General features: G+C 42.8%; 1 protein-coding gene across 6 annotated transcripts in view; it reads left to right on the top strand.

The window, feature by feature from the left end:
• The window catches only part of CTBP1 (C-terminal binding protein 1), a 234,781-nt gene that overhangs the window by 155,895 nt on the left and 54,438 nt on the right, over positions 1-24,448 (top strand). The window contains exon 1 of one of the 6 annotated variants that reach the window (XM_032684887.1): positions 12,109-12,327. The exons of 3 other annotated variants lie outside the window; for them this stretch is intronic. Coding sequence is in view for 2 of the 3 variants with exons in the window: in XM_032684883.1 (XP_032540774.1) it covers positions 12,288-12,327 (40 nt within the window). In the remaining variant the exon portion in view is untranslated. Of the gene's footprint in view, positions 1-12,108; positions 12,328-24,448 lie in introns of those variants that run through there. 2 more of the 6 variants (XM_032684883.1, XM_032684884.1) reach the window with 2 other exon arrangements.

Genomic DNA, 24,448 nt, shown 5'->3' with positions numbered 1-24,448 from the left:
AATGAGCTTCTAAGCTGCTCAGTGTTATTATGTCTTCCTTTAAGATTAGGCAGTCTTTAGTGTCTGGTGTTTCTCCCTGCAAAGTGTAATCATGTTATCTCTCAGGTTTTTTGGCAATCTGAATACATTGTGTTCTTCAAGGCTTTTTTTTCCATCAGCATTGAGTTTTTCTTTTTGTACACTTTTGACCATACAGAATGCGGATGCCAGAGCTGGCAGCAACAGTTCACTGTTTATAATGTTGGTAATCCTGTCCACAATGGCAAAGATTTCCTCCATACTTGAATTTAGCAGTTTTTTCAAGGAAAACATTACCTCCTCATGTCGAGGTGTAATTCTTGAAGCTGACAGAGTTGCACATCACTTTTAAGGCTCTAATTCCCTACCCTGTCAGTGTGACAGTAGTCTTTTTTAATGGCAAAGCTTTCCATCTTGGATTTATTAAAGCATGTTTTGTTACTTCATTTATCTGTGACTTTCATTTATCTGTGATCCAAAATGACTGTGTGATTGCACTTTTGCTATTATTTTTTAGACAGTTATTATTCTTTTTATGACGTTCACAGTCATTTTTGCAAAGATTTTCTATCTGTGTCCACATCGTTGGTGAAGGTGATGACAAATACCCATTAGAAACATCTCTACTGAGAGAGGGTTTTCATTGACAAATGTGTCCTAAGCTAACTGATCATAATCCTTTTAATATGTGTTTGGTTTTATCTTTTATTTTTAGCTTTGTGTAGCACTAACTTTTTAAACCAGAATGTCAGTATTGCTAACTCAGACACCTTGCAAAACTCTTAAGTTGTTGCATCTTCATGGTTGCCTTAGATGAATTTGCTAGAGGTATATGAATCCTGGTGATGAATGTAGTACAAGAATTAAGATTATTCTTTTCTAGTGAAAATAAATTGCTATTTGGTAGAAATAATCAACAGTGTGTAAGTACATGTGTCTGGATTTCATTACATGTTCATTCTTGTTGGCCAGATCAAGTTTAGAAATAAATTTTCATACCAGATCTGCCCAATGGCCCAAGAATTTCAACAATTGTACTTTATTAATTAATTGAGACCATAATCTTGTACTAGGCAAGAGATATTAAAAAAAAAAAAGAACTTAATAAAACACCCATAAAGTAGCCTTCCAGTAGAGAAAATGGACTTGGAATGTCTTTAATAGTACTTGGCTCACTCCTTTGCATCTGAATGTGCATGCACAACTGCACACAATTAGAACTATTTTTTCTAATGCATCTGTGTGTGTGTGCTTGGTTTCTGTAAAGAGATATTCCATTCCCCACTGTAACTCTGTGTAGTGAGTAGAATTTATAGTGCAACTTGTTTGGGTCAGAATGAAGTAAAATTATACTGTGATATTCCTACATTTCTGGAAGTGTAAGCTGCTCAAAATTCTATTTTGCAATTATCCTGATTATTTAAGTTCTTTGGATGTCCTTGTGAGAGCGATCCAGTGTTCTTTCCAGCTAAAATTATTCAGCTGTTTCTTTCCTCAGTTAATGTAGGGAGAGAAAATCAATAGAGAAGATAATATTTTAGCATTAGTTGATCCTAGGGTCTTATTTGATTCCAGCATAGCAGGCTAAGTAGCAAATGCTCTTAGCAATTGTTTCTGTTAGTGGAATTTTGAAAGCACTAAGAGAAATCTTGATCCATGGAGACAGTACAGTAATTCACATTGACATATTTTCCCCATTTGCCACAGGGCAAGTGGAACTATTAATGCTCCTGTGCAAAACCTTTTTTCTCCTTTTCTATTTTTTTAAGGGCAGAATGGAAACAGTGTTGATGCTAACAGTGGATTATATGGAGAAATTTGGACTGCCCTGCAGCCATCAAAGGGAAAAAGATTCAGAAAATTTGCTATCAATGATCTCTTTTTTTTTTTTTTTTAATAGAAACCTCTGTGCTATATTTATTTACATGGTGGATTTTTGTAGTGTTTTGGAAGTTCAGTGGTTGTTTTAAGCAAAAGGGTATCTGTGGGGTCAGGGAGCAGGTAGCAGTGATTGTAAAATAAACTGTTTGAATACTGCACGTGCATATGAACTGATTCTAACAATAAAATCTTCTCTGAATCCATTTTGTGCTCCACAATGTACAGTCAGTGCCCAATGGAGACAGCCGTTCCAATCATGTATACACAAGGAATATTTGTTATCCATTGTAGTATTTTGCCTGCAGCTTTGAGAGACCCAATTTTATCTTCCCTTAAGCAGCCAAAATGATGTCAGCATCAGTGTGGTACTTTTTTCTTTGAATGTTTGAAGAAGCAAGAAATTGAACTATTTGTTGATAAATGAAGATTTATGTAAATATGTATATATAAATTGAAGCAGTTTAGCTCACTTAGTGCTGTAAAACTGCCTTTGAAATGAGATTTAAATGTGAGTTCTTTAAAATTTGGTTGGTTAGATGTGCAGGAGATAACAGACAGTTGCCTGCTAATAATGCCAGAAACAGTAATTACTGTGAGGAGCAGTTAATGATAGATGACCAAATATATTATGTATATTCTCAATGTGCGTCATCTTGGCCATATGTTACCAAAATGTGTGTTTGCTATTAACTTAAAAAATTAACTAGAAAAATTTTTTAGATAAATTAGCAAATAGTTTCTTTGGTGTCCTTTCCATCATCCTCCCCTCCCCCCCCCCCCTTTTTTTTTTAAGAGAGCCAAGAGACTAAGCTTAGGTCACAAATGAGATGAGTTTGATGACCTCAGCCTGTGGCCTCGCAGACATCTGTCTGCATCTCAGAACATCCATAGATTTTAGTACAATTGGAAATCTCTCATCAGGAAATATCCAGGAGTAGACTGGGAACCTTTAATTCTGCTTGTGATTGTAAAACCTCAAGAAACAAAAAAATCATCTCTTCCAGTACTTGGTATTTAGTAAAAGTTACAGTTGTGTTGCTGGAAAGGAAAAACATTCAAAATACTCTTGTCGAACCAAGGTAGGATCAGGTTTTTTTCCTCCTTAGACTTTTTATTATCTCCATGAATTATTGTTCGTTCCTCTCTGGTGATAGTTCTTTCTGATGTGGGTTTCTCTGTAATGTTAATCATAGAGGTGCAGCCTCTGGGAAAGACACAAACTTTAACCTTTCTGGGTCATGGGTCTTGGAAGCCACTTCAGTTAGAGATCAGCACAGTACAGCGATACACAGCATGTTCTCATTTGTTTCCAGGTCTTTCAGGAAAAGCGAATTAATTATTTACACACTATCTATATACATTTACTTATTATTACAGCTCAGTTGTCTTTAGCCTCCAGTAGTTAATTTAAAGTACATTTTTCCTAAGGTAACTTCATCATCTGTGATATAACTTGCACTGTTCATAAGGTGTATCAAATCATTTTAATTAAGAACCCAATCTCTTTGCATGGAAGTGTTTCCCTTTTTGTCTATGTCTGCTGAACTTTCCTCTTCCATAAGTGATGTGCAAGCTTGTTCTGTGATCATTCTTGGAGATACATAAAATAATACAAATTAATAAAAGAGTATGCTGACATCAATGACTCTTCAGCTGCTCATAGAATTAAATAAGACCCACATAAACTATAAGAATACGAAGGAAAAAAATAGGTTTTGTATACCTTAAGATTTTCCCTGGAATTATATGATGGCAGCAAAAACTTTAAAATTGTTGGTTGCATGAGAGTTGCAGATTTTTGAATGTTTATTGTATTACTTGTGATCTGGTAGTTCAGATGGCACATCAGTGTAGTGAAAAATAATAGTTCATTGCACAAAAGCCGTATTAGATACCCTGTGAATAAGTGTCGTGATGAAATGACCTCAAGTTGTGCCGGGGAGGTTTAGATTGGATATTAGGAAACATTTCTTCATGGAAAGGGTGGCCGAGCATTGGAACAGGCTGCCCAGGGCAGTGGTTGAGTCACTGTCCTTGGAGGGATTTAAAAGATGTGTAGACCTGGCACCTGGGGACATGGTTTAGCGGTGGCCTTGGCAGCACTGGGTTAAATGGTAGCAGTCAATGATCTTAAAGGTCTTTTCCAACCCAAAGGATTCTCTGATTCTGTGTTTATAGCTTGTGATGAACTCTGTGTGGGCTTTGCACAGTGCCACCGTGACTCACTAACACTGCAGATGTATCAGCCCAGCCACCTTGCCAACGCCTGCCTGGCACAACAATAGCTGCCTTTAAAAGTGCACCAGTGACTCTGCTGTCGGAGTAATGGGCGTTGTGAGATGATGGAGTTCCCACAAGACACTTGTAGGACCACAGTTGTGCTGTGCTGTGATACAAATTGAACAAAACATCTCTGTCAGATGGTGTTTTCCTGTGTAGGAGAGTTGAACCGTTAAAAAGACAATGATTTAGCAAACATTTTCATGAGATGTGCTCTCTCTGCAGCATCTTCTTCATGCAATATGATAAGGCCTTTGGAAAGTTTATCCATTAATCTTTAAATAATACCATCCTATCATAATGCTCAGTGCTGCCTTAGTCTGTAAGTCGGGGTATTCGGCAGTAACGATCAGCTCAAGTAGCAGTAAATCTGTTGATACTGATTATCACCTATTTGAATCGCCTTTGCTTCCGTAGAGAAATTGTATGTTATAGGAATATAAGTAGTGTGATCAGGCAGCCTTTATGCTGGGATAACAGGCTGCTTCTATCTGCATTATACAGCAATACAAAGGGGTTTTTTTCAGTATTTTTTTTTTCATATCACTGTGTAAGTTGTCAAATAAACTGATGTCCTTTAGGATTTGAATTGTGTCTTAGGAGTCTTGCATAGGGATAAGGATTTCTGGAGGTTTAGTTTTCAGCTGTTGAGTTTTAAGTCTTGAGCATGGGAAGTAAAAAAACTGCACAGCACTCTCTGTTTGGGTTTAATGAAGAAATAAAAGGTGAGGCTCTACATAGCTGCCTATGAAATGTTTGTTAGAAAAAGATACACGTATTAGGAGAGGGTTACAAATATTAGTGTGTCGTGAGGTACATGGAGGCAGAGAACATGGAATGTGTTTCTGTGGCTAATGGGGTATGTGCTTTACACAGGAAACCTTGCTAGTTTCTTTTTACTGTTCTAAAATCATCGACCATTCACTGTTATGGATTGCCTAGCCTGTGTATCGTTCCCTATGTTGTAACTATGGAATTGATTTTCACTGCCCATCTCTTTGCTACTGTTTTTCTCTCCTCTAATTTTCCTGCTTTCTTAGAGTAGAAAGGACTGATCGTCGACATTATTTTTACATATTTAAGAGAATGTTTTTCTGGATATACTACTTTTTAAAACAAATTAAAATTAGTTAAATGAGCTTGCACTTTTTATTATAGTCCATTAAATTATCTAACATCATTCAATAGGCAGATTTTATTGTGTTTAAACAAACGTGTGCAGGTTTTTCAATATGCAGATGTTTTCAAATGTCCTTACTATGGCTGCTGCTCGCAGTGAGGGTTACTGAAGGTACCTGAAGTGCTTGATGGATGGAGTGCAGCTGCTGAGTGGTGTCAGGGTGTAGCATTATCAGATTTTAGTTGTACATGGATGTGATCAGTCAGGGACAGGCAGGGGGCTGACAGGGGGATGTTGTGTGTCTCAGGAGCTAGAAATCTCAGGATTCACTAGAGGTCACTTTTTGCTCAGTAGTGAACCACTCTCTTATCTTAGTGGTAGGTGATAGTGGAGTGCTGGTAGTGCAGTATTTCATGAGGGTACAAAGCAGTGTTCAGTTTGGAAAAGGATGAAATTCAAGCCTGACAACTTGTCATCATCCCAAGTAAATTTGACAAAGCAAGAGAGTTCATTTCAATGTCATAAATGCATATAATCCTGCTGTGTGGTCATGCTCAAGGTCCTTGGCAGAAAATGGACATTTTCATGTAACACTGTTTTGCTTTTTGCATCCTTTAATATCCATGCTAGTTTTTCAGATGGGTAAGCTTCATGGGTAGTTTCAGAGCAAAGTCTCCAGCTAAATGCTTAGAAATTTTGCTTTGATTTCATACCTCTCTGTATTTTTCCCGAGGGCATCCTCAGTTTTGCGGTGCGCGTTTCAAACAAGGAAGTAGGATGCTCTCTCTGCCACCTAGTGAATGAATGACATTCATAAATGCAAATATAATTGTTTGGGAACTTGAAAATTATCTCTGATACAACTATTGCGCTTTTTTTTTTCCTGAATACTTATTGTGCAACTTTGACAAAAATAAGATGCCAAGTGTGTTAGAAGAGAACTAAAGAAGAGGTGGAGTGCAAATTGCAGCCCAGAGAGCACCAGCTTCCTGCCAGTCCAAATGGGTATGAGCATACAGCATCTCCTAGAGATGCCCCACTGCTGCTTTAGCATAGGGCCAGGCCAGAATAATTAATCCCTCTTCTAAGAAGATAATCACCTTATATTTGGAGTAACACTGGCAAATCTGAACTGCTTGTGGCTTCAGAGCTAGAGCAGAGATCCAGCCTGAGCATCTCTCCTTTCTTCTGGAAGTGGTGTAGGCAAGTGTCCTACCCTTGAATCCACATAGGTGAATGTACCTCCTGAGTTTGGTTTTCTGCAGTTGTCGATTTTCTCAGCAGACTGCCCTGAAGACACACCCACAGTAGCAAGTTTACTCAGGACATCCACTGGTTCTGCTTAGGCCACTGGATGGTTCATTATTCTCCATATTACCTGTGAAATTACTACCACCAAACAGGTTACTGAATCTACTACAGACTTGTGGGTTTTGATCCCTTAATATGTAGATCTGTTTCTTTGCATGCAGAATGAAGCATCATAAAGAGTATCTGGTTCTCCTTATAATTTTAAGGAGACAGCCAGACGTCATAACTACTCTGCACAGGTTGGAGCCTACTTCCCTTAATCATCTAAAAAATAGTACTTTGCTTCATGACAAGGCCCAGACTGATTTAAAACTTGAGAAGTAAATTACTACTCAATAATCCAGTTCTATAATAGTAAATGCAGAATGTTGTTATGCTGGTTCATTATGTTGAAAGCACAATGCATTATAATTTTTAATGGAACGTGAGTATAATATATTCTCAATGCCTTCTTTAACACCTTGGGAGACAGCTGGATCAGTGGTCTCTCTCGCCTACTGAGGATTTTGTTAGTAGGTAGAGGTAAATTATGAAGGTTTCATTAGCAGCAGGAGCCTCAGCACAGTATCTGTGCAACTTACAGTCTGAATGAGCTCCAAGATTTCAGGCAGGTGAGAAGGAGGAAACCTTCCCTGGGTCACTAACCCACTTTTTGTCCTTTCATGTTAATTGGCTGTTTGTCCCTGGGAACACAGATTGTGCCGCTTCTCCTTTACCTCATCCAATGTCAAATCCCCAAAGAAGCCCTGCCAGCGCAGAAGGGAAGGAGCCATATGGGGCAGGTTGCAGTTGTTCCTTCAGGTCTGGATTTATTCCACTGTGAACAGATGGACAATGGCTGACATCCACTAATGGTTCTCGATAGGTTTCTTCTGCTGTTCATCTCTATCTTCTTTCTCTCTTCAGCCAGAACACAGACCTTCCTGGAAATGGTCTGTTAACTCCTCCTGACTAGATGGAAAATAATACCTCTCATTTCACGACAACCAGAAAATGCAGCGGATTTAATTCCACCCTAGTTCTTGTGTTTTTAGCACTTGTATGAAGAGGGTGAGATCAAGAAGAAAATCTCTTAGTCACTTAATACAGATAACATCAGAGGAGAGAGGTTTTTTGTGTTCACTGGTTTTGAAGGAAATTTATTCTTCCATTCGCTCAGTACGCTATAAGCTTTGTCACTTTTGTACGGCCGGTATTTCCAGCACAGAGCTGGTGGAGCAGTTCCGTTCCGAGAAGGGAGCAGTGCACATTTGGCATTTCAAAAATGACTTTGCATGTTTGACCCAGCCGAACTTCTTCTTCATTAAGCGCGACTTTATTCTGCAACTTTGATCCTTCTGCAAACATTTTTTAAAACAGCAGATGAAGGTCCTCTATTTTATTTCATGCTTGTGATGACCACCATTTCTTAGAGATGAAGTGGTTCCCTTTAGTCAGTTATTCTTTTTTTTTTTTTCAATTTCCCACTCAGAATTTGCTGAAAATGTTTCTCCAAAATGACTTTCACATCAGCCAGAAAGCATTTGCGTCTTACAGTGGGAAGTTTCAAACAGAGGAAGTTATACCTAAATAAATAGAAAAAAAAAAGGAGCTGTAATTAAAATACGCAATTGCAAAATCAAAGTAGGATGATCTCTGTGTGTTTTATAAACAAATGTCTTTCAGGATCTAAGTGAAAAAATTAAGGAAATATTTAAATCCAAACAAAGTTTTCTTTCTAGATTTTAAATAAATTGAATTGACTTCTTTTGATTATACATTTAAAAGATCTAGTTTTAGGATGAAGTTAAGTGTTAGGCCTGCTTTACCCAACAATTCTTTTCTTTTGACATAAATCCCTTTTAGGCTTTCCTAATAGCATCTGCAAGATTTACTGTTGACAAAAGTTAAGATATTCCATTGAAATATAATCTTGCATTTTGATTAAAAATGCATAAAGGTTTTAAATTTATGGCTTTAAAAACTGTTACAATCCTTGACGTCTGTTTGATAATGAAGCAAAAACATGCATGAAAGAACCAGCACGTACAACTATGACAAACCAAAGAAAATCTGTAAGCACACAATAGCGGTATCTTCTTGAAAGAAAATTGTCAAACCTCATTATTCACTTTAGAAAACATTCAACATGTATCTTGGCTGGTTGCTTAGATGATACAACAGTAAAACTTCCTCTTTCAGTATCTTCAAAGTCACATCTGCTATAGATAGCAAACTCTAATGTATCTAATTTGTGAAAGCCCAAGGTCATGCCCTTATGATTGCACATTCTGAGGGGAATAAAACTTGTACTTAAATAATACATATGGCTGTTAACAGATACACTTAAAACAATGTATTTGCTCTTCAGCACATGTGCTCCTCCAGCTGACTCTTAAGAAGCCAAGAAACAGTTTGGGGGTTTTGAAAAATGCCATAATTCTCAGTGCAAGACACAGAAGACACTCAGCTGTGTTACATGGTTGTTAAAAAAAAATGTTGCAGTGACAGCAGTGCCCAAATGCAGTAAGAGGATGGGAATTGTTAGGTTTTGTGGAAGATGTACTGTAGCTGTTCAAGCCACAGTGTAAAAGTTGTGAAATGCCTGAATGTGTGGTGACCCAGAGGCGAGCTGGAGAAATTAGGAAGCAAAAAGGAGAGAGGCAGTGAAAGGCTTGGCTGGAGTCAGCTGGTCTGCTCCTGGATTTTCTCATGTCCAGTCTAAAACTAGGCCACTGACAGCCGCACAGGAGAGAAGGGCTGAACTCAGGGTGAAAGCAAGCTCGATTTTCTTAGGCAGAAGGAACATTACGTTGTGTTCTGAAGGAAAACTTGAACGGCTCTTGAATTATTTTGTGTCCTTTCCCATCCTGAGAGTCTGCAGGGTTTGTTCTGTAGAGCAGGTGCCTTGTGGCAGCTGTCAAGGAGCAGGACGGAGAGACCTTTTGGCCGGGGAGCCGGGGTCAGATAACCTCTCTCCTTCAGCAGGTGCAACTCAGCTTTCTGCTGCTGAAGGGAACACAGTTGGTCCAGTTACAACCAGCTGAGGACCCAGCCCATGATGTTTTCCCAGGAAACATGAACTTGTGATGTGTGTGCCGGCGTTACCTACAGTGCGTGTTTGTTAGGTCTGTGTACAATCAGGAAGGAAAAAGAGCAAGCATATGAATCCCTTCACGAAGTAGCGTAGAGAATACCAAACTGCAGTATTAATAACCTCCTGTTATTGAATCCTCCATCTGTTCATCATGCCAACTTATCCTCACTTAGAGCACTCCCCTTGTCATAATATTTTGTGCCACACTCCCCTCCCTCCCCGAAGCAGCAGTTCCAGTTTAGATCTAAACATTTGCCCAGTCATGTAACCCCACCGAGGACATGGTCTCAGTGCTCTGTTTATGTTTCTCTACAAAAAAAATGTAACTGAACTCTTAATTTAATTTTGGAATTTTTCATTTTCCAGTAGTAATTTTCCCCTGGAGATGCTTCCATATCCATATCGGCATTCACAGATATTTCACTTGTGGTTTAAGTGTGTTCGACCCCTAATACTCATTCCTGCCGATACTTTGCCACATGGCAACTGAAGCAGTGTGTGGGGGGGGTGGCAAAATCATTATTCTTAACAGCTTTGATATGTATATCTTTTTATACTTGCTAAGATCTATAAATGGCAATAAAGTGGTTAACCACTTTAAAGTGATTAAACCCAAATTTATTTATACAAACCCCACATGAGGCGCTTGGCTTGGTGCTGCCCTAGTGATGCACAGTGAGAATTTAGGGAAACTGTGCTGTTTGAGGGATGTCTGAGACGTCTGTGCTGAGCCACAAAAGGCTTTCCCAGGAATAACAGGAGGAAAATGAAGATAAGTCAGAGGCTGCATCAACTTGTCCTGGGAGTTACCTCCCAATGCTGCTGGATAATCCCATGAAATGGACACAGTACCTGGGGAACGGTTTGAAAAACAAGTTATTAGGGAACTGGAGCCAAGTTGCTGAATGCTGCCGTGCCCTGGGCGGATTCCTGAAATCCGCACAACCTGGGAGGCTGAAACCACCCTTTATAACCTTTGGGTTCAAATATTCCCCTCTCAGGCCAACAAACCAACTCCCCAAAACCCCACAGCGAGATGTACAGCCATGTCAGTTATCCCGGTGGACTGCTCCTGTTCGCTGCCCAGGGACTCCCTGTCCTTATCCGAGGGGGAAGTCCGGGTCCCTGGGGCCGTTTGCTGGCTGATCGCTTTATTTCTGGGAAAAGCCCAAAGATGGGACGTTCGCTGCCGGGCTCGGCTGTGGAAGGGGACGGACGGGCGAGCGGCCGCGGCTCCGCTTCCCGCCTGCGGCAGAGGAGGAAGGGGGCGGCTGTGCCAGAGGTACAAAAGTTTCCGGGAGGGCTGGAGCGGAGCCAGGGGCGCTGAGGAGCGAAGAACCGCGAGGTGGGAGGCGGCGGGGCCATGGCGGCCACCGCTCCCTCACCGCGCCCGGGCGGGGCGGGGCGGGGCGGGGCCGCCGTCAACAGACCCAGCGGCCGCGGGGGCGCGGCGGCGACTTTGGTTCGCGTCCGCCGCCGTCTCTGTTTGTGAGGGGAGGCGCATGGCGGGCGCGGGGTAACCCCCGAGGGATCCGGGAACCGCCAGGACTCAGTGGGAATGTGCGGGATTCCCCAGTGGAGAGGGATTTCAGTGGCTGTTATACTAAATTTGGTCAGCTCGCTCCTTTCTCCCTAAACCCGTTGTCGCCACTCGCGGCGGTGATCCCCACAGTGTGCAGTTCTGGGGCTCCTTGGGCGGGTCAGGGAGGATGCAGGAGGCGCTGACCCTCGCTGGGGGCAAAACTAAGGTGTCATGGCTTTACTTGTTTTCATTTTTGTTAATTTTTAAGAGTGAAAAGCCTTAATGCCGAACCCCAGCGATAGCGAAACACCAGAACCGCTGGTATTCCGGGATGGCAGAAACTGATGCACGGGAAATTCCACCTGAACGCGAGGAAGAACTTCCCTGTGGCAGCGACCGAGCGCTGGAACAGGTTGCCCAGAGAGGGTGCAGACTCTCCCTCACTGGCGATATTCCAGAACCGTCTGGACGCAATCCTGTGCCATGTGCTTCTGGGATGACCCTGCCTGAGCAGGGAGGTTGGGAGCAGATGGCCCACTGGAGTCTCTTCCAGCCTGACCCATCCTGTGAACGCAGCCAGCGTTAATTTTGCTGAAGTTCAAACAAAAAGAAACAAAACCAAACAAACAAAAAACCAAAACCGTGGCGACATCGCGTCCACCCGGGCAGTTTCAGAAATCGCTGCGAGCGGCTAAACTCCCGCCGCGCTCTCTCGTTTGCCTCGGAGCGTGCCTAGAACCAGGAGATCGAGCCGGAGGGGAAGGGGGGGGGGGGGGGCGGCGGCGGCCGCTCCCTCCTTCCGCCTTCCCGCCCCACCCCGCCCTTCCCCTCCCTCCGCGGGGGCGGGCGGGCGCGCGTGCGCGCGGCGGCGGGGGCGCGCCCGGCGGCGGCGGCGGGGGCGCGCGCACCGAGGCGCCGCTCAGTTCGGGGGCGCCCACGGAGCGGCCGCCATATGCCGCGGCTGCCGCGGCGGCTCCGAGCGGCGCTGCCCCCCGGCATCCTCCTCGCCCTCCTCCTCCTCGTCCTCCTCTTCACCACTCTCCTCCCCGCGGCGGGCGCGGACGGAGCGCGGCGCCTCCATGGGAAGTTCGCACCTCCTGAACAAGGGCTTGCCTCTAGGTAACCATCCGGCCTGGTCGCGGCGGGGCGGGGGACGCGGACAGAGACACACACCACACACACACACACACACCCGCACACACACAAACACCACTCACACGCACACGAGCGGCCGCCGCCGCCGCGCTTTGTGTGCCCGTCACCGCCGTGTGCCCTGGCGGCCGCAGCGCCGGCGCAACTTTGCCCGGTGGCGGCTGCTGCTGGTGCTGCTGCTGCTTTATTCTTGGCGAAAACATAAAGAGGAATAAAAAAAAAAATGAAGGGGGGGATGCGAGATTCGTCCTGAAGCGCCGAACTCGAACGGCCCTGGAGCTGCGCCCCGGAGGGAGCTTGGGGTGTTCTGTGCTTCCAGGAGAGGGTTTGGGGTGTTCCGTCGTTCCAGGAGGAGATTTGAGGTGTTCTGTCGTTCCAGGAGGAGATTTGGGGTGTTCTGTTCTTCCAGAAGAGGGTCTGGGGTGTTCCGTCATTGCAGGATGGATCTGGGGTGTTCCGTCCTTACAGGAGAATGTTTGGGGTGTTCCGTCCTCCAGGAGAGGGTTTGGGGTGTTCTGTGCTTCCAGGAGGAGATTTGGGGTGTTCTGTCCTTCTAGGAGGGATTTGAGGTGTTCTGTCCTTCCAGGAGAGGGGTTTTTGGGATGTTCCGTCCCCCAAGAGGAGATTTGGGGTGTTCCGTCCCCCCGGGATGGATTGGGGGTGTTCCGTCCCCCCGGGATGGATTTGGGGTGTTCCGTCCCCCCGGGATGGATTGGGGGTGTTCCGGCCCCCCGGGATGGATTGGGGGTGTTCCGGCCCCCCGGGATGGATTTGGGGTGTTCCGTGCCCCCTCTCGCCCGTGGGGTGAGCGGTACGGGCTCGGAGCTGCGGGAAAGCTGGGCCGGTGTTTGGATAAACAGGAAGTTTAAAAGCGGCGTTTTATTGCTGTAAAAAGTGTTCAAGGCCTGGCTGGTGGGGTGGTTTTGGTAGAGCTGCGGACGGGTTGTGTATCAGAGGTAAGGCTCTGCGCCCTACATATCAATTTCTCTTCTTTCATCTTCTTTTTTATTTTTTTCACTCTTTTAAATTTTTATTTAAAACGTGCATTTATGCCTGTGTTGTTTAAGGTAACATGAATAATATGCACGGGGTGTTGTTTCAGATACACCTCCAGAATTGCTTGGCATAAATTCTCATGTTAATCTGAAGGTGCTTTTTTTTTTTTTTCCCCTGCCCCCAGACATAAGGAGACAGAGTGTCGATTCTGTTTATAAACATTATCATTTTGTAAGCAAATGATACCAAAAGGAGCCTACAAAGCAGAGAATGAGCCTGTTTACTGTGTAGCTATGAGTCAATCTGCTGTGCTGCTTTGTTTTCCTCTCAAAATTTGAATTCAAAAGTCAGGATTTCAGTCATAGTACCGAGCTGGACAAAATAATGGTAGAAAACGCTGTCATCAGCGGGGGTTTTCGAAATTTCACCTGTTGTAACTTAAAAATTGAACAATTTAACATTGCTTTATATTTTAATAAGTTGTCTTTGTCAGGAAGAATGTTTACTTTTAGGCCACGATGGAGCAGCTAAAGATAATCATCCCTTTGGCCTCATTGATAATAATGAGGCCTAATAAAGTGAAGTGAATGTGTACTTTCTTTCCCAGTGAATTAAAATTAACTGTCATATTTGAGATGTGCATACGTGTTTCGAGTGCATTGCACTGATTCCTCCTCCAGGGTCTTAAAAGATGTAAATATTCTTATTTAGTATTCAAGCCCCCTGGCAAGTAGCCTGGTGCCCTTATTAAAGTATTTTAAATCTCATTATTATATCCCACTAGGAAGAGAGCAAGAAAATACTAAGAAAAATAAAATATATTTTAGGTTGAGATCGCATTGAGTAACACTTTAAAAATCTGTTTGTTTTGTAAACAAAAAGGGTTAAAAAGCTGAGTATAAATTAGAATGCTAGCAGAAAGATAATTGTCCAGTGCATCCCTTTGTTCTGTGCTCTTATCTGTTTTATCTATTTTTAGCTGTGCGTTGGTGAGGCAGGCATGTAAAATTAGCAGCCCAAACTGCTAACTTTAGTGTATTTTATAACATTGCTCTTTATTGACCCCCAAAGGCAGCAAGATTTCAATATTGGAATTCCGCAGTGTTTGACAGATACCGTCTTCTTGGGTTAATTATTATGTCAGCCATCCCCAGAGTAAGGTAGTGACAAAATATTTTGCCCGCTTGCAATTCACTGGTGTATTTCGAACCAAAATGAAACAAACAGCCCTCTGCCCCCAGCCTGAACAAGAAATGGGTGTTTCTGAGGTGGCTGCAATTCATAAACAGATGAGAGAAACGGGAGAGTTAGGCTTGTTCCTCATTTTTGTCATTTTGTTAATGTAAAATAATACTTGGGATGTGAATGGAGTTTGTTTATGTTTGATGGCACAGCGGGTGTAAACTGGTGCAGAGTCAGTGTTGTGTTCTCTGTCCTTCTGTAAACACCTCCTCTCCCCCTGCCCCAAATAACAGATCCAATATTTCTCCATCAGTGAACGTGTTATTTCACTACTGAACTGGCAGGTAGAACAGTAATAATCCTGAGAATTGCTGCAGTCATGCTCAGTAGAAGAGTTCAGTCAATGAAACTGCTATTTTGAAATGAAACTACTCCAGTCACCTTTGTGAATTTTTCGGTTCTGTGTTGTCATACGTAGTTAAGGGGCAGCTGGAGCGTGTGGTGTTCGAGCAAACTGAACACTCCGTGTGGAAAGCTCATCATCGTAAATATTGTATATGCTGTGATACTTTATCATCATGTGGAGTTCTGATAGCACGATAAAACAAATTACGAGTGCCCTTAGGTTTGTCAGTTTGGTTACCTCTTGACTTGTCCTTCTGAATCATAAAGATAAATAGCATCTGCCCTTTGTTAAAAATGGGAGATCCTTCAATTTATTAATCTCCCTGTTTCTGAGAGCTGTTGTTTTATTTACAGTGTAAACAGAGCGGTCACAGCGCTCAGCCAAAAGTGTGATCTGAGAGATTAGGATTGGGCTGGATAATGTGGAGTGTTATCATACAGATACAGTGGTGCACTTGCCAATGTTTTGAAACATTAAGTCAATCCCTACTTATCAAATAAGAACATCAACCACAGGTTGGTGACTAGGCTGGGCCATCCCTTTTGGGGAGAAAACTGACAGTTTCCTAAAGTACCTGTTTACATGAATGCCATAAGTATGGGAGGGAAAATAAAAGGAAATTAAAAAAGCTTATTTCCCCAGAAAACAGTTTGAACAGCGATAAGTGTGCAGAAAGGCACAGATTTTAATGTCTTTTAAGCAAAGACACCAAGGAGCAACGTGATCTTTAATTTATGTGAAATACAGCACTCAAAACTGTGCAGGTATTTTGGACTACAATTGCTCGTTACCTTTTTGTCTTGCCTTATCCACCGTGCATTTGTAATAACTGTTTCTTGAAGCTTATTTGGAGAGCTTGGCTGCCCCTGTGTGAAAGACCCACCTTTAAGAGTAGTAGTAGTAGTCAGGTTTTTGCCTCCCAAGCCAGCTGGGAACATTGATGAGGTGATACTCCAGCATGTGTCAAGCTTTTCAAATCCCATAGCAGTTGGCAGTGCAGCAACGTAGCAGCCTCCTCTGAGGCTCCCTAACCTCCTGGCCCCATAATTATTTATTTAGTGTGAGAGTAGAGATGGAGTTACACTTTTAATACGTGTCCTAAACTTTAAGGTGAGGATAAAAGTTGTAGTACAGAGCCCTTTAGCCTTAGTTCCTCACCCGCATGTGCTTTCTCGCTCCCAGACAGCAAAGCAACGGATTTACAGTTTGGGAAGACAGAAGTTCCCAGCTGTAGTTTCGGGTCTCTTTCTCCCCTGCTGCCTTGAGAGCAAAGATGATGATTAATTTTAATCTGCGAATTGATCAGGAAAGCATGCATTGCAGATAAATCTAAAATTAACATTTCCTGCTGAAATGTAACCCTTTGCTCCCTCACCAGTATTCCTCTGGGAGAACTGGAGCAGTGTGGCAGTGCTTCCAGTTGTGGGCGGTTTAGGATCTCTGAGCTGTGATTATGGCAGGATCTTTTCCAGTGCACGGTGGTCCTCAGCCCAGCTCTCCAAAGGATTAATGTGATCAGAAGTGTTTTGGGAATCTGGCAGCATCAGCCCTGTCTGAGTGAGAGTGGTGTGCGGCCTCACGCTTATGGTGTTGAGTGAAGGAGAAATGGAGTGTGTCCCAAGTTGTTTATGATGCAAAAAAGGGTGCTGAGAGTCCCTGGATGAGACTTTTTTTGGCGCTTTTGGGGCCCTTTGATGTTCGGCTTTGTTGTGATGGTTGAAGAGAGTAAAAACTTCCAAATTGTTTTTAAATTCGACCAGAAACCAGTCCGGTTCCTCGAGGAATACGAGCCAGTCCCTGGGCTCCTGTAATTTGTACCGCCTGGTAGCTGCTGTCTGTGGCGCCTCGGGATGGGAGGAGCTGGAGCTCTGCGTTCCTGAGCCCCACCCGTGGGCTCTGGATACTGGAGCACCCACCTGGGAGCTGCTCTGGGGACGGCTCCTCAAACCCAGGTCCTTACCCAGTGGGTGCTCCAACAGTAATAAATTAATTAATAATAAAAACCTTCACAGGGTAAAATTAAACCCCAAATAAAAAGAAATCACTCAAAAGAAACCTCTAGTGAAAAAAATCTATACATTAGATGAATAGGTTAACTGTTTTTTGATGTGCAAAACATAACATGTTTATGTTTGCTATAGCAGAGCAAGAATTTAATTTTTGAGGAAGATGATTATAAATTAACTTGTCTCTCTTATGAAATATTTCTGTCATTTCATCTCAAACATATCATGTTTCCTGTATTATTATTCCATTTACTAATTATCCAGTTTGTGTCTAATCAACATAATTGAAAATTGACATTGTTTGATTTTTTTTTCTTTGAACTGAGCACTGCTAATGCAGTGGCATGTTTCATACTGGTATTTATTTTGGACGACTGGTGCTCATCCCTGCATTTTCATCTTTCTTTTTATACCTGCCTATTTCAAGGGGCTTTTGGAGGAACTTCCTTACAGTGTAACCTCCCAGGGTAGTCAGCAGAAGGGATTCTCTGCAGAAAGCAGAAAAAGCTGGCCCTGGGGGCTGGGGACAATTGTTGAGATAATTGTGAAGTTGTGGTACTAATAGAAAGCTTTTATTTCAGTTGCACATGAAGCCTTTGTTGTTTCAGTGTTAAAGCACGAGGTAATGTGATTACATAATTTTGCTTTACGTGAGGTATTTTAAGGCATATTTTAACAGTTCTGTTTACAGGTCAGTGGATGTCCCTTCTCTGTGCCCAAACCACTTTCAGCAAGTTGTGTCACCACCGGCAGAGTTACATAAGTCTGCAGTGAGAGTTGTTCATGCTTTCTGACTCTGTGTATGCCAGGGCTCACCATGTTACCCCTCCTCTCCTTTTAGTCTATTTAGGGGAGCTCTGATGCCAATGCACAAAAAAAGGAAAGAAGCAGAAAAACATTTCTTACTTGACTTGAGTCACAGTTCCAGATTCCTGTGTGCATCCAAATGCTGTATTGTTGGATGTGCACTAATGGTCTTCCTGAACAACCCCAGTATTTTTTGGTAGATTCCATCTTCTGCTGTTGGACATGGACACACCCTGTGATAAGGGGGGTGTGATGAAAGCTGTAATAGAATGAATTCTCACACCACCATGGGGAACATGACATGAAAGTAACTTTTGCTGCCTTTTAAAGCAGACATGGCTTTTGCACCTTCTGTACCTGGTTCACACGTGACCTTCTACAGCGAGAAATGTCAGTAGTTGGGGAAACCACAATGGGTAGCCCAGTGTTATACACATTTACTTAAATGGCTCTGGTCTTATGCAAGAGGGATGTAGGCCCTCACCCTTGTTGGACAGTCAGAGCAGGGTCTAACCACAGCAGATAGTGGCTTAGGTAAGCTGAGCTCTAGGGGCAGCAGCAGAATGGTCCTGCTTTATTTTGCTCATATCAGAGCCTCCAAAAACCAGGCTCACTGCTGTTGCTGCTGTCATGTGGCAGACTGTCCCTCTCTCCCACTCTCTAAACACAATCAATAGGAATTAGCCCGTGGCTGCGATCTGATGACGGCAGGAATGGCAGATTGGACTCTCCAGGGCTGTCCCTGCTGCATTCCCGTCGGGCTGTATTCCTCTCCCGTGGCAGGAGCATACAGCCTGTGCCATAAAGCCCCGTGTGCCTGGCCAAGCAGAGGAATGGCCAGTCAGAGCTCAGGGAAAAGACAGGAGAGAAGCAGCACTGCAGGGTATTTTCATCATCATCTACTACACATACATTTTTTTTGCTCTGCAGTATGTCATCATAGCTCCTGGGTGAGTCAGAAGTTGGGAGAATGAGCCAGAAAGGAGCTGTGCTAGGATGTGTGCTCTCCACTCAGATTGGGCTGATGTGCAGGAGGGTTTGCAGTAAGGGAGAGCTGCCCCAGGCAGCTGTTAGTCAGACCTGCAGTCAGCAAGAGGTGGTGCTGGGGGCTGACAGGCAGTAATGACTGTGCCACTGGTGCAGATCCCGGCATCTTTAATTTATAATTGTGAAATTTCCATCAGCTTCTGTGGGATCTTTACCTAAATATGGATTTTCAGAATTAACTTTCTATTTTAAGCCAAACGACCCAAAATTGATGTTGCTTTTTGCATATTTGCAGCATGGCACTCTCAGTCCCATAAAGAAAATATATGGCTTAGCAGAAGCAGTGGTGTGGAGCACTTCATCAAAATTCCCAGATGAGTCAAATTTCATTAGGTGGTTGCAGCCAGTTTGTCTCTTGCTGAGTGCGTAGCTTCAGCCTTTGCAGAGTCATGCAGGACAAAAGTGTTTAGCAGAGATAACCACAAGCCAGTCTCCAAACTCTTAAACTGATACTTAAATATTTTTCCACTTTAATGTGTTGTACCAGATATGTTAAACTGTTTATTTTCAACCGGGTAATGAGCGTTTTCACATTTGTGGTCTACCAACCATCTTAATGCGTGTCTGGTGCTTCACTGAACAGTATTAATGTGTATCACAGCCTTTCCCACGTCGTTGATTTTTCCCGTTCATATAATCAGCGTTACTGAGAAGTGATCTTCAGTAATTCGATGTTGTACGTGTGCGTTCCCAGGCTGGCTGGAACTGGCCAGCTAATTCTGTCTTAACACACTATTTTTTGACTAAGAAAGGTCATTAAGATACTGATCAAAGCCACTGCAGCATTTTAGGTTTTATTTTGCGTCCTCACCAAATTCTCTCCCGCATGCTAAACGTCTGCCTGTGCTGGTTGTGTTCCTTGCCTGGCCTGGCCTGTGCCAGGGTTACTGTCTTTCACTTCTGCACCAGCAGAAAGTCTTGTTCATTGTTGGTTGGTTTGTATTAGGCTTCCGGATCTTTTAAGATAAAAAAAATACAGTGTCAATTTTGAGTACCTATATAAACCATCTGAAACACTACCTTCCCCCTCAGTCAAGATTTGTAGTTAATGCTGCAGTTGCTTTCTGCCATGAATTCTGTCAAATTTTCATTCATTTTTTTTCAGCTCCCGTGAGACTCTCAAAGCCAGTTTGAATCGTGTTGAATTTGCAGATAGTTCTCAGTGTGGAATCTTTTCTTGCTCCCCTGAAACTGGTGTGGCTTCCTACATCTGCCATGCTCAAGCTTGGTGGTCAGCAGTTCAGCTGCCACAGCACTACTCCTTTGTGAACTTCCAACTCAGCACCACCAGGCAGTAGATTTTTTTTTTTTATTATTTTTGCGAGCCAAAGCAGCATCTAAAATGACCTTTTATCTGTGTAGAGCTGGATGTATTTTAGCCACACCAGTCTAGATAAAAAGAATGTCTTGCATTTTTTAAAAGCTTGTGGGAGGAGGCCCACAATAGAGGCTCCATTGTGCTGTTAGTACTGAGCGTACAGGAAATCACAAATTAGCTATGACGAGAGTATTGCAGGGGAGTTTTAAGTTTACTTAATTCCCATAGTATTGTATGGTTTTGAAAGGGTTTCACAATACATTGCCTTTTGCATCTGGTTGTGTGTGTTGTTTGTATATTTGGCAGACTTCTGTTCCAGGCTTTCTCTTACCATGTCTTTTTGTTCAAAAGGTTTCATATTTTGAATCCAGATGACTTTCCCTTCTTACTTACTGCAAATACAGAGGCGTACAAATACGCTTGGTATTTATCTCGTGACCACCCTGCAGCCCTCTAAAATTTAAATCTAGAATTGTATGTTCAGCAGTGAGAACCATCTCCTCAGAGCAAGAAATAGAGAAGGTTTTCAAAGATGAAACAGTGAGCTGCAGGCACAATTTTTCCTTTCCTAGCAGATTTTGATCCTGCAGGATGTTGAGTTACTCAGCTTCTGGTTGGTATCGACGGGAGTTGGAGTGGGCTCACAAATCCATAGAATTGTGGCTGCGTCCTACAGACTAAACCCATGTTATTACAGGATAACCCTTCTTGTTAAAATTTTGTCCAAAGATTGGTTTGGCTCAGTACTTGCAGTTGAGGAACAAGTTCTGCCACTCAGTTGAAAGACCCAGGATTATGAGGACTCTCCAAAAACATGAGTCTTATTTTCTTAATCTTGTGAATAAAGGAAGTACAAAACAGTGTATTGTTGCATGGAGCTGGTAATTTAGAACTTGAAGTACTGTGAATATTGCAGTTTTGCATTGATTTTCATAATTTTTCTGGAATCTTCCCTCTGGACTGCTTTTTAAGCCTGTGAAATTCTGGTAGTGATTTTTCTGAGCTTTGTGGCTTTTTTTTTTTCAAAAAATACATTAAAAAAATCTGTTAACAAATACATAAATAGAAGCTATTTTCTTGCACCCACAGTCAAATGGGAAAAAAAAACAACCTCCAAGAAATTAAAAATTAAGTTGGGGGTTTTTAACTGTCCTGGGGATACTATCTTATAGAAATGACGAATATTTCGAAGTATGTGTTACACAATTCTAGCAGCTATTGAAATGCCCTAAAGATTTATTGGCAGAAGGGGAATTTTTTTTTTCTTTTTTTTTTTTTTTGTGTAGGAAAAAAGGATCTCAAAAGTCATCTAGTTCTCAGATTTTCAAAGAGAATTAGTAAAAATTAATTTTCATTTTGGAAGACTAATTCTAAAAAGAAGATTAAACAGTGGTTGTTTTTATAAATGGTAAATAACCTCGCCTGTTACATCTGAGATGTCTTTGATCACGGAAGTGCATATTGAAAGAAGCAGGCCATGAATAAGCCATATGATACCTGGGAAACTGCTTGCATTTAATTAAGTACAATTTTAAATCAAGTTAGTTAAAGTAGTGCAAACCTGTTTGAACTTTTGTTTAAGAGTAAACTAGGCTTATTTCACATTTGCATTAAGATATTTAGGAATCAGCAAAACAAAATCAAAATCTGATACTTTGCAATGACTTCAGGTTGGGCATGTGTGTGCTAGTTTCAAAGCATACTTTGGCATAAATACAATTTCTCTGGGATTTGTACCTCTCTATGAAAGGAATGTCTCCAAAGGACCTATATTAGGTAATTTTTGTCCTATATGAAAACTGAATCACCTTCTTCAAGTCTTTTTGTTTGTTTTCTTTGCTTATAGAAGAAGTTTCTTATTACTGAAGTCTTGGGTGAGTACTGAAGTCAAGTGAAGTGCAAGGATCTGACTTTCAGGGCAAATTTGGTCTAATTTTTTACAGGAGGATTGGAAGATAGAGGGGAGCAGAGACGGCAGTGCTGGCAGATGTCCCAGGTGGCTGTGGAATGGCCCAAATAGTCATAGTGGACCTCTGACACTTGTGAGAAGGCTCAGAAGTGACCTGGGATAACTCACCGAATTTTTCTGTGCCCAGTCCCACTCTGCATTCAGTGCACGCAGTGATGATGAGCTTACCTGGGAAAACACTCGGGGGTCTGCGGGAAATGGCACCAAATTAGGAGTAGGATTCTGTAGTTAATGGTGCTCCGAGTAGGCGCTTGGTAGATCTTGTTTGTGCTTTGTTTTATCACAGGGAAGCAGTTTGGGAGGCAGCAAGCTTCCAGTTGTGAGCTGAATTAAGGTAAATGCACTTATTAAAAAGGCAACCTGTGGCTTGACTGAACGCAGCGCCGTGCAAAATATTCTGCTGTGATGGAAGGGCTTGCTTTTTCCAGATTAAAAATGTAGTTTCCACCATTAAAGCTCTTCCTCTTTAAACAGTAAAGGAAAAAAAAAACCTCCTGTATATTAAACCTCCTGTATATCTGAATCGGGAAGTTGTATTTCACCAATTAGTTTGACAGGACGTGCACACAAACGAACCGGCAAAGTGCTGGTAAGTGAGGAGGCTGCAGCTTCAAGTGCTGTGCCCTGAAATACGGGGATGGTGTGTTGGCAACTGAGCACTCTTGCTCCTGCTGAGCTACAGAGATGTGATTGCGAGCTATTTTTACTTAACGGTTGAACTTTGGAAGAGAAGGAGTAAGGGATAATTTCTTTCAGTTTGAGTTTGCACATTGTGCGACTTATTAAAAACTTCAAGACGACTGTTAAGTAAAGACAGCTACTTGAAGTGCCAGATGGAAAAGAGCAAGAAAAATGCCGTCTGTTTAAAACAGAAAGGGGATTTTTGCTCATTTTGTATTGGGGTCTTCTCAAGTCCACACAGTTGCTGTGCGTGGCTCTCTCCAGTTCTGTTTAATATCTTTATCCATGATCTGGACAAGGGGATCAAGGACACTCTTAGCAACTTCTCAGACCACACCAAATTGGGTGGGAGTGTTGATGTGCTGGAGGGCAGGAAGGCTCTGCAGAGTGATCTGGACAGGCTGGAAAGATGGGCTGAGGCCAGTGGTCTGAGGTTCAACAAAGCCAAGTGCTGGGTCCTGCCCTTGGATTGCAACAACCCCCTGCAGAGCTACAGGCTGGGGGCAGAGTGGCTGGAAAACTGCACGGTGGAAAAGGACCTGAGCGTGCTGGTCAACAGTGGCTTAACATGAGCCAGCGTGTGCCCGGGTGGCCAAGAAGGACAATGGCATCCTGGCCTGTGTCAGGAATAGTGTGACCAGTGGGACAGGACACTGATTGTCCCTCTGTACTGGGCACTGATGAGGTGGCACCTCTAATCCTGTGTTCAGTTTTGGGCCCCTCACGGCAAGAAGGACATTGAGGTGCTGGAGTGTGTCCAGTTGTTCAGCCTGGAGAAAAGGAGGCTCAGGGGAGACCTTTTTTGTTTCCACAACTCCCTGATGGGAGGTTGTAGCCAAGTGTGGGTCAGTCTCTTCTCCCATGTAACTAGTGACAGGACAAAAGGAAATGGCCTCAAGTTGCACCAGAGAGGTTTAGATTGGATATTAGGAAGAATTTCTTCGTAGAAAGGGTTTTCAGGTATTGGAACAGGCTACCCAGGGCAGTGATTGAGTCACTGTCCTTGGAGATATTTAAAAGACATATATGTCTTTTATAAGATGTGGCACCTGGGGACATGGTTTAGTGGTGATCTTGGCAGTGCTGGTCTTTTCCAACCTAAAAAATTGTATGATTCGGTGCTGTAATTTCAGTTGTGGGGCCCATGCAGATATTAGATGCATAGCAAGATGCATTTCTCTTTTTAATTGTATGACAGAATGCAGGCTTCAAACAGTATCTTTATCACGTGGTTGCAGCTCAGCATCACAGCATTGGGCTGCATTCCTGAAATTGAGATGGCACTGTTTTTTGATTCCTACTCATATTGTCCAGCAAGTGCTCTTAGCTGCACTGCAAACATTTCTGCTATTTTAGAAATGTGCCTGCTTTCTGCAGAGCTGCCATGGATTGTGAAATATGGTGCTGGCTGTTCCGGTTGGATGCGAGACTCCTTGGTTCATTCTTTTGCAGAGTAGTCCATCATCTTGTTATGACCATTTTATATGGATTTAGTTCAAGGCATATGTTAGTTTATACTTAACTTGGAATAATTGGAAAATGTGAAAAATGTGGAGTATCCTTCAGTTGACTAAAATTTTAAGAGGGCGTTTTTTCCTGCTGGCTTCTGGAAGTTAGCCAGGTGAAAGTTAGCATTCCCACAATACCTTTTCTGTGGGATAATGGGCAGGTTCAGG

Source organism: Chiroxiphia lanceolata, chromosome 4 (genome assembly GCF_009829145.1).
Source record: "Chiroxiphia lanceolata isolate bChiLan1 chromosome 4, bChiLan1.pri, whole genome shotgun sequence".
NCBI classification, from domain to species: Eukaryota; Metazoa; Chordata; class Aves; order Passeriformes; family Pipridae; genus Chiroxiphia; species Chiroxiphia lanceolata.
This window is presented reverse-complemented; position numbering and strand designations above follow the sequence as displayed.